This window comes from Taudactylus pleione, unplaced genomic scaffold, assembly GCF_031769625.1.
Source record: "Taudactylus pleione unplaced genomic scaffold, aTauple2 ptg000015l, whole genome shotgun sequence".
NCBI lineage: Eukaryota > Metazoa > Chordata > Amphibia > Anura > Myobatrachidae > Taudactylus > Taudactylus pleione.
Window position 1 is genome coordinate 17,246,709 of NW_028284417.1, and position 14,087 is coordinate 17,260,795.

At 41.1% G+C, this 14,087-nt stretch overlaps 1 protein-coding gene across 1 annotated transcript in view; it reads left to right on the plus strand.

Moving 5' to 3' along the window:
* LOC148542143 (cytochrome P450 3A9-like) overlaps window positions 1-14,087 on the plus strand; it is a 68,397-nt gene that overhangs the window by 48,297 nt on the left and 6,013 nt on the right. Inside the window, exons 9-12 of the mRNA XM_088471894.1 lie at window positions 8,089-8,164; window positions 9,057-9,217; window positions 9,718-9,944; window positions 12,786-12,948. Coding sequence (XP_088328020.1) covers window positions 8,089-8,164; window positions 9,057-9,217; window positions 9,718-9,944; window positions 12,786-12,948 — 627 coding nt within the window. The remainder of the gene's footprint in view (window positions 1-8,088; window positions 8,165-9,056; window positions 9,218-9,717; window positions 9,945-12,785; window positions 12,949-14,087) is intronic.

The following is a 14,087-nucleotide window of genomic DNA, read 5'->3' on the forward strand; positions in this document are numbered from 1 at the left end:
TGCACTCACATCAAAAAAAGATTCATCAATGGGGTGCTTGCCAAGATCAGATGACTGATCCAACAAATATCCATCCACTATCCAGTCTCCTGGAAGGAAGCACTCGCCAATAAGTCAATATTCAAAAGTCTTTAATACATCCAAAGGTGTTGTCACAATTAATTATCAATGTCATAATTGCAATCTATAATCTGCCATAACAAAATGTATTGTGGACGTTTCGGTTCAATTGTGAACCTTTCTCAAGACTGGCACAAATACCGTATATACTCGAGTATAAGTCGACCCGAATATAAGCCGAGGTACCTAATTTTACCCCAAAAAACTGTGAAAACTTATTGACTCGAGTATAAGCCTAGGGTGGGAAATGCAGTAGCTGCTAGTGCCCCCAGTAGTAATTCTCCCTGGTAGTGCCCCCAGTAGTAATTCCCCCTGGTAGTGCCCCCAGAAGTAATTCCCCCTGGTAGCACCCCCAGTAGTAATACCCCACTGGTAGTGCCCTCAGAAGTAATCCCCCCCTGGTAGTGCCCCCAGAAGTAATCCCCCTCTGGTAGAGCCCCCACAAGTAATCCCCCTCTGGTAGTGCCCCCAGAAGTAATCCCCCCCCTGGTAGTGCCCCCAGAAGTAACCCCCCCCCCTGGTAGTGCCCCCAGTAGTCCTAGCCGGAAGATGGCTCCCGTAGTGGGAGCAGCAGCAGCCGATGAGAGTCTGACAGACTCATCGGCTGCTGATTACAACAAACACACAGCTGCCGGCTCCGGCGGCTGTGTGTTTGGCAGTGTGTAGTGCTGACCGAACTCCGTCCGGTCAGCGCTAAACACACGGTGCAGCTGTGTCACAGAGACACAGTCTGCACCGCGGCCCGCATGGTACGCTCCTCAGCTGCGTACCATGCGGGCATGACTCGAGTATAAGCCGAGGGGGTGCTTTTTCAGCACAAAAAATGTGCTGAAAAACTCGGCTTATACTCGAGTATATACGGTGAGTACATTTGCATATGATGCACAATACAATGTTTCACATTACATCTAGAAAAAAATAAACAAAAATAATACACAGTAAATGAAAGTTCATAAAGTGAATATCAATAAATAGAAAAAATATTAGAAATAGTGATGTCTATCAGGCTCTACCTTCGATCATAAGACAACACATATTATAAGTCCCACTGGACTGGAGTCAACTATATATTTACCTAGCATCATAAAGGATAACCAAAAATCACTAAGATAATTTATTTAAATTTATTTAAACCGCAATTACACTAAAACCATAGCCAATAGTCCATACAGTCTATGATGCACAACATATTACATAAGATATATCTAATATCTACAGCTGGAGATAGTGTTTCTCTATGATACACACAATTCAATCGTATGTAAACAAATGTCACCAGACTGAGGACGCTTGCAACTGCCATAAGCCTATATGATGTTCACAACGGATTAATAGCTGTGCTCCCCACCAAAGGGAACACAGGTGCAAAAGAAAACATAGGCTTACCTCATCTAGTGCACCAGACACGCCACTACTCACCCCCGTTGCCGAAGGACAACGGGGGTGAGCCCCCTTTTGCGCTTTCTTGTGTGTTCACCCATTCTTAAACCTTAGATGTAGGTTATCACATCGCCCTGTGCATCTAGTCCTTATGTGATTTATGATATTTGGTATATGGTTCTTCTTTGTTTATTTTGTCTGTGTCTTCATATTTTAGTTGTAGTATTTCATAACTCACATACCCAGTTTTAAGGTGTACTAATTAAGGTCTATAGTCCCTATATTCTTGTCCGCTACCATACTTTTACTATATCATTCAGTATATATTTTTTATTATATCTTGTATTCATATACCAATACGTGTGGTCTCATAATATCAGTCTCATAAAAAATACCAATAAACCATTACATTTATAAAGGAGGGAAGCGCTCTGTGATGAAAATAAGAAATAAATTCTATGGAAATACTCCAGTAATTTCACAGAGCGCTTCCCTCCTTTATAAATTTACTGCTCTTAATTGGGGAAGTAAGGACAACCCTTTGGGGTAGCAGCTAGTGGTGAAACACGAACCCTTCCTTAGGAGCGCAGATCACTAATCAATTCTATATCCAATAAAGCATTAACCCCTTATTCTTAATATTGCCTTCCATTAACTATATCTAATACCCATTCCTCCCTATAGCCTAAAGGTGCGTACACACTGGGCGATTAAAGTGGACGACTGAACGATAACGATGTCATTATCATTCAGTCGTACACTTTATCGTCCACTTTTAACACCAAAACGATGAACGATAACGACGATGCGCGTTCCCGCGGGTCGTTCGTCATTATCGTCCATCGGGTAAACATGCAGGCCAACCTGACGATATTGTCAGGTTGCTGCATGTTGGGGAATGGGGGAGAGAGCCTGGCGCTGAACGATATCATTAATTATATTGTTCAGCGGGTGTGCTCAATGTCGTTCATGCCGGGGACACACTAGACGATATCACTCAGGGAGCATATCGTCTAGTGTGTACGCTCCTTTACTTCCATGTTGGTGATATTATCTGCTCCTCTTGTTGCAGCCAAAGCAGAATTGTGGAAGCAGATGGCTGTAAATAAGGAGGAAGGGCCATTAGATGCGAGATAGGGGCCATGCAGCCTCTTGTTACAGAGCACAGCTCCTAAAAGGGTATAACTATATGCAGTTGCCCTCCCAACTTGCTCCTTGGTTTACAGAAAAATAAAATACCAGATCCTACTCCAAATCAAGGGACTAGCTCCCCCACTGGCTCTAACCCATTCCCATCCACCCTAGTAAGATGAGAACTTGCATTTAAACGGGCCTCGGAGAGTCTGCAATTTCACATTGCAATCCCATGCTAAATGACCTCTGTATGCTAGCAATCCTCTTAGTTCCAGCTAACTCGCATGTGAAATATTGCGGGAGCCAAGGAATAGACTAACGAGAACCTATATCAAAACGAGCTACGGAGAGTCTGAAATTCAATAGTGCAATACTATGCTAAATTACCTCCGTATGCCAGCAACCCTCCATTTTACAGCAATTATATACAGTACCTGTAGAACACTGCAGGCAATAAATAAAAGACTACCGCAGAGTGTACCTGATATGTAAAGCAGACAAATAGGATGATGTGTGTTTCTGGAAAGTCACAATAAATATACATTAACGGCTATTATTAACTAATGTTCATTCTAGCACCCTGCACATGTCACAGCCTGTGAAGTTTCTCTTTCCTTCTTGGATGTAGCTCTCTGCTCTGGTGCTTCTAGAACACTCTTGTATGTATCTCAGCAGTTTGTTACATTAGCTGAGTCTGCTAAAAGCACCAGAGCAGACAGCGACAGCCCATGAAGGAAAGTGGAATTGCATGGGTTGTGACAGGTAAAGGGTAATAGAATGAACACTAATTAACCCTGCATGATTGCAATATTTGGGGATTGGTTCTTCAGTACTGTGATGCATTGCGGACATAGGGTTTTATCAAGCAGTGAAAAACGTAGAGAAGTGGACCAGTGGAGAAGTTGCCCATATCAACCAATCATCTTTGAAGTAGGGATGTGCAGGCTCGGATAGGTTCGAGTTTGCACGTGGAGTTCGGATTTTTCCCTCCAACAAAAGTCCAGGAATGATGATGTTCGTCCATGTAAGATGACGTTTTGCCTCTTTCTGAGTTCCGTTTTTTTGGAGGGAAAAATCCGAACTCCACGTGCAAACTCGAACCTATCCGAGCCTGCACATCCCTACTTTGAAGTAGCATTTATCAAGTACAGTCTATAAAATAATAGGAGCTGATTGATTGCTATGGGCAACTTCTCCACTGGTCCTTATTTCCATGCTTTTCACAGCTTGATACATAAACCCCGATGGATGTTATATTCCCGTGAATTGACCCATATTAAAATTGTGAGTAATTTATGTTACTCAAACTGAAGAGGATAATAAGTTTTCTATATATATTTCTCTCAATCTTAGAGACACCACCATAGAGTACATTGTATCTGTCCTGTGTATCACGTAATGGCAACAGCAATATAAGCTGAATGATAAAACTGTGATACACTTGCAGTTTGAAGGAAATTTATACTTTTATAACAATATCCACTGCAGGCAGCTAAATGCAAGGGGATTTGTTATATATTTATTACACACAGATACTCGAAATTTATACACTAAATTCAGGTAGAGATTGAAGATGAAGACTGCTAATAAGGAATATTAAATTGGTGGTACTAATATAGCACCAATATAAACAGGTTTTTATAAGCCACCATCAAATATTTGCTTTTGGGGTTTATTTACTAAGCCTTGGATGGAGATAAAGCGAACTGAGAAAGTCCCAGCCAATCAGCTCCTAACTGCCATGTCACAGGCTGTGTTTGACAAATGACAGTTAGGAGCTAGTTGGTTGGTACTTTATCTCTATCCAAGGCTTAGTAAATAGACCCTTAAGTGAGCTATTATCCTGCGGCCTCATAGGGGTATATTTATTAAAGTGACAATTTTTACATAGCAACCAATCAGATTCTACTTAACATTTAACTAGCGCCTTCTAGAAGATAATAGCTAGAATCTGATTGATTGCTATGGGTAACATCTCATACTTCTAAAAACTTTCACTTTAGTAAATTTACACCATAGAGTGCAATAACATCATTAAACACCTTTCACACGGCAATTCAGAAAGATATAAAATACTAACCAATATAATTTCAGACTGTGGTAATACATATGAACCTGTAAAGCTGGGTACACACTACACAATCCTGGAACGGCACAAACGATAGACCGATATGTCGGTCAACCGCACACAATAAACGATATACTGTGTGACCACACGATATATATATAGTTCAGTGGCCACATCCAGGAGCATGGTATCGTTGAAGATATCTTCTGATCGTCCTGCACTGCTTTCAGATCAGAAGATGAGATGAACGACCCGCAGGAGCACACTATAGACCGTACACACTAGATGATGTGCCAGATATGTCATCCCGATCCTGCATATCGGACGACATATCATCTAGTGTGTACCTGGTTTAAAAGACACAATAAATGCTCAATTTTTTTAAGCCTTCTTTGAAGTAATTACTTTTAGTATTATCTTTTTTTTTGGGGGGGGTGGGTCACTATTTGAGGCATATATGCCACATATGGAATAGCACACAGCAGACAACTAATTTTAATTCACTTTACGTGTTTCCATTCTTATATACACTTTTTTCTGAATCTTTATTTTAATACTTTGATTGAGCTATATATATGTGGTATTGTGTACTGTGCATCTGATGTTGCTGTCCTAAAGACGGTCCATGTGAGGACCGAAACGTCGACTTCTTATTATGGTGATGTGATTTAATGTTTTCAGCTACCTGGTGAGTACCCTTTTTTCTATTTTTGTGTATATGTATACCTATGTGGATTTCTTAAGGAGCACCGCCGTGATTGTCTCTACAAAATAAGCAGTGAGTGTGTACATATTGTTTCTGTGTGTATGTATGTATGTATATGTATATATATATGTATACATCTATATATATATATATATATATAAGGGGATGATAGGCGGCACTCAAAGCGACTAAATAAATGACACCACCGCAAAATTGCTTGAATCATCGTTTCAATGCTCTCAACGCATTTTCGTCAGGATACCTGACGAAAATTCGTTGAGAGCATTGAAACGTTGATTCAAGCAATTTTGCGGTGATGTCATTTATTTAGTCGCTTTGAGTGCCGCCTATCATCCCCTTCTGCATGTATTTGTCTCCTGGCTGAGGGAGCAAATTAGGAAGGCACCAAGCGCAAGCTACTTGGTTGCAGCAAAGGAGTGCCGGCTATCCGTTTATCCTACATATATATATATATATATATAAAATATAATATTTATTTATGTGTGTGTATGTGTATATATATATAATATACAATACCGTTCAAAAGTTTGGGGTCACCCAGACAATTTCGTGTTTTACATGAAAACTGACTTTTATTTATCAAATGAGTTGCAAAATGAATAGAACATATAGTCAAGACATTGGCAAGGTTAGAAATAATGATTTTTATTTTAAATAATAATTTTGTCCTTCAAACTTTGCTTTCGTCAAAGAATACTCCTTTTACAGCATTGCAGACCTTTGGCATTCTAGCTGTTAATTTGTTGAGGTAATCAGAAGAAATTTCACCCCACGCTTCCTGAAGCACCTCCCACAAGTTGAATTGGCTTGATGGGCACTTCCCACAACAGATCAAAGGGGTTGAGATCTGGTGACTGCGCTGGCCACTCCATTACAGACAGAATACCAGCTGCCTGCTTCTTCCATAAAACAGTTCTTGCATAATTTGGAGGTGTGCTTTGGGTCATTGTCCTGTTGGAGGAGGAAATTGGCTCCAATCAAGCACTGTCCACAGGGTATGGCATGGCGTTGCAAAATGGAGTGATAGCCTTCCTTTTTCAAAATCCTTTTACAAATCTCCCACTTTACCAGCACCAAAGCAGCCCCAGACCATCACATTACCTCCACCATACTTGACAAATGGTGTCAGGCACTCTTCCAGCATCTTTTCACTTGTTCTGCATCTCACAAATGTGCTTCTGTGTGATACAATCACCTCAAACTTCGATTCGTCTGTCCCATAAAATGTCTGTGTTCTTTTGCCCATATTAATATTTTGCTTTTATTGGCCAGTCTCAGATATGGCTTTTTCTTTGCCATTCTGCCTAGAAGGCCAGCAATCCGGAGTCGCCTCTTCACTGTAGAAGTTGGCATTGGCGTTTTGAGGCTACCATTTAATGAAGTTGCCAGTTGAGGACTTGTGAGGCGTCTATTTCTCAAACTAGAGACTCTAATGTACTGGTCTTCTTGCACAGTTGTGCACCGGGGTCTCCCACTTCTCTTTAAACTCTGGTTAGAGCCTGTTTGTGCTGTTCTCTGAAGGGAGTAATACACACCGTTGTAGGAAATGTTCAGTTTCTTGGCAATGTCTCGCATGGAATAGCCTTCATTTCTAAGAACAAGAATAGACTGTCGAGTTTCACATGAAAGTTCTCTTTTTCTGGCCATTTGGAGAGTATAATCGAACCCCCATATGTGATGCCCCAGATACTCAACAAGCTCAAAGGAAGGTCAGTTTTATAGCTTCTCTAACGAGCAAACCTGTTTTCAGCTGTGCTAACATAATTACACAAGGGTTTTCTAATCATCCATTAGTCTTCTAACGTGCTTAGCAAACACAATGTACCATTAGAACACTGGAGTGATGGTTGCTGGAAATGGGCCTCTATACACCTATGTAGATATTCCTTTAAAAACCAGACATTTGCAGTTAGTATAGTCATTTACCACATTAACAATGTATAGAGTATATTTCTGATTAATGTTATCTTCATTGAAAAAAACTGTGCTTTTCTTTTATTATTATTATTTATTTATATAGCGCACACATATTCCGCAGCGCTTTACAGAGTATTTGCCCATTCACATCAGTCCCTGCCCCAGTGGAGCTTACAATCTATGTTCCCTATCACATGCTCTCACACATACACACTAGGGTTAATTTGTGTTGGGAGCCAATTAACCTACCAGTATATTTTTGGAGTGTGGGAGGAAACCGGAGTACCCGGAGGAAACCCACGCAAGCACAGGGAGAATATACAAGCTCCACACAGGTAGGGCCATGGTGGTAATCGAACCCATGACCTCAGCGCTGTGAGGCAGTAATGCTAACCATTACACTGTCTGTGCTGCCCATTTTCTTTCAAAAATAAGGAAATTTCTAAGTGACCCCAAACTTTTGAACAGTAGTATGTATGTATGTATGTATGTATGTGTATATATATATATATATATATATATATATATTATACAGTACGTTTATGTGGAACACAATTTTAGAGGGTTTCTCTATACAGAGAATCTAACATTATAATGTGATTTATACTTTGTGGTATTAATCTACAACAGAAACTACTCCTCAAGTGCGCTGTTATATACTCACTCCTTTTCTTTTGAATTTTGTATTTTAAATATATGTAAGAAATGGCATAATATCTGTATGTTATTTTGTTATCAACAGAGTCGTGTGGATTTTCTGCAACTTATGTTGGATTCTAGAATTGAAGATATCAGTGGATTGAAAAAGGAACAGAAAGGTATTGAGAATCCTAAGATTATGATGAGTTTGATAATGTACCTGGTTTTTGCAACAAGGTCTGGCTTTCCTCCCTTGCTCTGCCTCTTCGCATAGAGAGGCACAACAGGAAGGTATGTATCAGTCTGGACAGATCGACAACAGTGAAAATCCTGACAGGGGATTTAGGTAAGTATAACTAACCTCTGTTAGGGGTGACTAACCCTAACCTCCCCCCTAGTGCGTAACCCTAACCCCCCGTCTCCGCAGCCTAAACCTAACTCTCCCGGGGGCGTACCTAACCCTAACTTCCCCCCTGGGGTGCCTAACCCTAACCCCCCCTTCCCCTAGCCTATCCCTATGTCCCCCCCAGGAGCCCCTAACCTAACCCTCCCCCCCCAGACAGCGGCTGTCCGTGCCCGCTGCCCGGCTTACCTTCGTTTGGTATGCCCGGCGTAGGTATAATGACAGGCGTCAGGATTTCGAAGCCTGTCATTAGTACCCTGCTGGGATTTGACAGTCGGGAAGCCGGTGGTCGGCATTTCGACCGTCGGCTTCCTGACTGCATCCCCTCAGTCTGCATATACTCCTTTTGATGGCGTATTTGCAGTACTGAAATTGAATTGAACTTATAAGTGAATGAGTGGGGCATGGTCTAGACCATCTATATTATGCAGTGTTAAAATAGAGCTGGCCAGTATGTATGAGGAGCATGCAAGAGCATGTAGTATTTGCCCTACATGTAATGAAAAAGGTTTGTAGTTGTACATGACCATTCCATGTTGGCATCACAGGATTGATACTCTCTCTCTCTCTCGTCCATTTTACAAAGATTTTGAGACCTCAAATATGTAATCAGGGAACTATTATCATGGGTTTCTTGATTTAGAACATGTCTGTGTTTATCTTTACAGCTCTGACAGATGAAGAAATATTGGCTCAGGCCATTATTTTTATAGTGGCTGGTTTTGAGACCACAAGTTTGACATTAACCTATCTGTTTCATAACCTGGCAACCCACCCTGATGTTCAGCAGAGGCTACAGGAAGAAATTGACTTATTTCTTCCTGACAAGGTGAGATGTACCCGGAAAAGCAGCTGTCTGCAAATAATACACAATAAACAGATTATATGTAATTTTTAGAAACACTTATTAAAACTACTGTAAGACAGGTTAATACTGTTTATATATGGATGTAACACTTTAGAGAAACATTTGACAAGCTGATTACACACAAGCATATGCCTAAGCCCTGTTTTATTGTAAAAAGCACTTTATACAAATCAGTGAGATTGCGAATTAATCACATTAATACTTCATGTAGAGCCATGACATTGAGTTTTTTTTTTTTAAACAGGGCAGATATATATTGATAATAAGTCCTAGCTGTTCACATGAACATTGCCAGTTTAATATTTCACTGAACTCATTACATGTCATGATATTGAAAAGAAAAAGAGACAGAAAAGACAAATTTACATACTGCGAGAAGTGGAGAATAAAAGTTCAACGGAACTGGGATAGAGAAGTGGTAGAGGACAATTATAATCATTTGTATAACTTGTCACCTGCAGGCCAGTCCCACTTATAACATCCTGATGCAGATGGAGTACCTAGATATGGTGATTCAAGAGACCCTCCGCATGTACCCTCCTGCAGGGCGACTGGAGAGGATGTCAAAGCAAACTGTTGAGATCAATGGTGTTTCCATACCAAAGGGGATGGTCTGTATGATCCCAGCGTATGTGTTGCATCATGACACTGAATACTGGCCAGATCCCCAAGAGTTCCATCCTGAAAGGTAACTTACAGCAAATATATATCACACAAGATTTCCTGCACCTGCTTAAATAATTATACATTTTACATACCTGTAATGCTTTAAATAAAGGACATATCAGTGGGGACTGACCAGCCCACAGCACTTTGCAAAGCTGGCATTGATCTGCATGGTGAGAATAGGCAGGAGGGACATCTTCTTGACGGTGGGAAAATAAAAGAAGGGTCTAAAAAAGGGCATGCTTTTGGCATCCCGGCGGTCGGGATGCCGACGCTTACATTACCAGCGCCGGTCAGAATCACGGAGCCGGCATCCCAACTGCCGGGATGCCAAAGGTAAGTAGCGGGGTTGGGGGGAGGGTTAGGCACTAGGGGGAGGGTTAGGTTTAGGGTGCAGGGAGGAGGTTAGGTTCAGGCACTGGGGGGAGGTTTGGGTTAGGCACCAAAGAGGGAGGGTTAGCATACCGAACAAGGGTTAGCATACCTTTGGCAAGGTAATACGTTATAATTAAGTATTATGGTTTTTGGTTTTAACTGAAAGTTTTCCACTGCATGCTTCCTAGCATTTCAGTTAAAATAACAATTAAACATAAAATCTAATCTCACAGTAAAGCCTGAAGGAGTCTATAGGAGCAGGAAATTAGTGCAGAACTTCCCCACCCTGCTTCCCATGCCTCACAGCTGTGTTTATAGAGTGCAGGAAGTTCCTGCGCTGATCTGCTACATTTACAGATGCCTTCCAGAGCCACTGAGCAAAACCATACCTCTCCAGAAATGTGCAGCATAATTGCCTACTCTCTCGGAATAACAGAAGACTCCTGGTAGAGTCAACCAGTCTCCTAGATCCCACAAACTTCCACAGTGATGTGATAGCTCTGGTAGCTTCATGTCGAGATTTGCATCAAATTGGGTCATTGTGACTCCATCTCTTTGGCAAATTGGCATTGAGCAATGGGAACAGTGCTGCGATTCTCGTCGTTTATCTGTAAGTAGTAAGTATGATTTTAAAGCCTTCATAGTCTTTGAAAAGTTGCTTATTGGCCCCCTTTCCCTACCACTTTCTCTCGTGACATCCTGGGGGAGATGTATGAAGCGTCGAAGTGGCATCAGCGCAGTGGCAGGGCTCAACGCAGGATCTTGCGATACTTGCGAGATCCCGCGCATCTTCAGTGGATGCGGCCGGGACTAAGACACAGCGCATCAGCACTAGGCTGATGCACTGTGGTCTCTAGCGGGGATCGCCGGAGGGGTGAGTTAACACTCCCCCGCTCTGGCTGATGAGATGTTCATACAGCCATGGCGATAAGTTTTGAGAATGACACAAGTGTTTGTTTTCACAAAGTTTGCTGCTTCAGTGTTTTTAGACCTTTGTGTCAGATGTTACTATGGTATACTGAAGTAAAATTGCAAGCATTTCTTATGTGTCAAAGGCTTTTATTGACAATTACATTAAGTTTATGCAAAGAGTCAATATTTGCAGTGTTGACCCTTTTTTTTCCAAGACCTCTGCAATTCGCCCTGGCATGCTGTCAATCAAATTCTGAGCCACATACTGACTGATGGCCTCCCATTCTTGCCTAATCAGTGCTTGGAGTTTGTCAGAATTTGTGGGTTTTTGTTTGTCCACCCTTCTCTTGAGGATCGACCGCAAGTTCTCAATGGGATTATGGTCTGGGGAGTTTCCTGGCCGTGGACTCAAAATTTTCAATGTTTTGTTCCCCGGGCCACTTAGTTATCACTTTTACCTTATGGGAAGGTGCTCCATCATGCTGGAAAAGGCATTGTTCTTCACCAAACTGTTCTTGGATGGTTGGGAGAAGTTGCTCTTGGAGGATATTTTGCTACAATTCTTTATTCATGGCTGTGTTCTTAGGCAAAATTGTGAGTGACCCACTCCCTTGGCTGAGAAGCAACCCCACACATGAATGGTCTCAGGATGCTTTACTGTTGGCATGACACAGGACGTAGAGTTTTGGAGGATGGCCTGGTGTCAAGAAGGGTAGCAAAGAAGCCACTTCTCTCCAGGAAAAACATCAGGGACAGAATGATATTCTGCAAAAGGTACAGGGATTGGACTGCTGAGGACTGGGGTAAAGGTATTTACTCTGATGAATCCCCTTTCAGATTGTTTAGGGCATCTGGAAAAACGCTTGTCCGGAGAAGGAAAGGTGAGCGCTACCATCAGTCCTGCGTCATGCCAACAAAGCATCCTGAGACCATTCATGTGTGGGGTTGCTTCTCAGCCAAGGGAGTGGGCTCACTCACAATTTTGCCTAAGAACACAGCCGTGAATAAAGAAAAGCCTTTGACACTTATGAAATGCTGGTAATTTTACCTCCGTATACTATAGTAACATCTGACAAAAAAGGTCTAAAACACTGAAGAAGCAAACTTTGTGAAAGCAAATACTTGTGTCATTCTCAAAACTTTGGCCATGGCTGTACATCTCATCGTTAGTGCTTCCTGCTTCGCCTCGGTCACCTTTTCTAATATAGTCTCTTTCCCTTGGAAGCTCTCCTCTCTCACCCACTCCTCACCCCTCTTATCATGATGGAAATTTATGTTTGATTCCTATTTAATTGCAGAGATTTGTGCAGCTCCACATATGGCTAAATATATGCCATGTACAATGTGAGTGCAATTGCAGATGACTGCTGTCCACCCTTGCCCCGTCTACTATGTGCTTTACATGTTTGTTTCAAACTTAGGGTGCAGCAGCAATAAAATTGTTAAAACTTTTAGTTCTGTAGGCAATCCATCCTGTCTGTTTACATTTTGTGCACCTACAATAAGCTCTGTTCTGTAAGCATCTGATATTAATTACATGTATTTTTATGTAACACATACTATTCTTGTTTTCTAGGTTCAGTAAAGAAAACAGGGAAAATCATACCCCTTACACCTTCCTGCCCTTTGGAGATGGGCCAAGGAACTGCATTGGGATGAGGTTTGCTATGCTGAGCATGAAAGTAGTAATCACAGCCCTCCTCCAGCATTTTACATGTCGACCATGTAAAGATACTCTGGTGAGCTTATAGTGCAGATAACATATAGCAGTATGCCTGTTGCTTAGGGCCTCATTTATCAACAAGTTTATAATTCACGACGAGTGATCAAACTTGTTGCGTATGATAGTGGTGCTCCAGCCAATACTCTCGCAACTGTCATCTGTTTGAAAAATTAGAATCAAAAAAGCAACTACAGAGTCTGCAGTGGCAAGTTAATACGGTCAAATCAATTGCACATAATAAAAAGTTTAATGAAAAATAATACATTTATTATTCAATAATATATATATCAGAATAATATATGTATTATTATTAGTGAGGGTGATTCCCTCATACAACTACATCGAATCTGAAAGTGTTTTTTAACTCTTCAGCGCCTTGGCTATTTTATTTTGTTTTATCTATTTGAAAAATGACAGTTGGGAGCTGATTAGCTGGAGCACCATTATTCATACGCAACAAGTTTATCACTCGTTGTGAATGATAACTCGTTGATAAATGAGGCCCATAGTATTTAAAGAAGGGGTAACATGTTTAATTACAGTTATTATTAATATTAAAGCCATGACCTTGATAATCAAAAGAATAATATAAGAGAATGGACCTAGAGAAACAAGTGTTCATTTTGTATCAATTTTGACTTTTCAATGTTAAGAAGTATTCACAGTGAATATAGATTTATGGGAACAATAGGGCCTGATTCAGAGTTGAGAATATAGTAAGATAGAGCAAGTAAGTGTGTACCTGGACAAACCATATTGCAATGCAAGGGGTGCAAATACATACTTTTTTTTTTTCATGTGGGGTAAATACTGGCTGCTTGTGTATGTAGCCCACACATGCTGGACAGATTTGATTTTACACTGCAATTTAGATCTGTTTGGACACACTCCTCCCAAATCTATATGTCTCTGAAAATGTTACATCTGCCCCACCTGCAGTGCAGCATGGTTTTACCAAGATGCACAGTTACTTACTATTTCTTATTCTATTCCCAACTCTGAACCAGGCCCATAGTACACTAGAGAAACACGATGGAGAGATATTGCGCACTGGACTTAATCTAAATGAGGGGGGTGAGCTGCACTTATAGAAGGGTGTCTGACCTCCTAGAAAGAGAATAAATAAATTATCTATAAAAACAGATTAAATGCGCT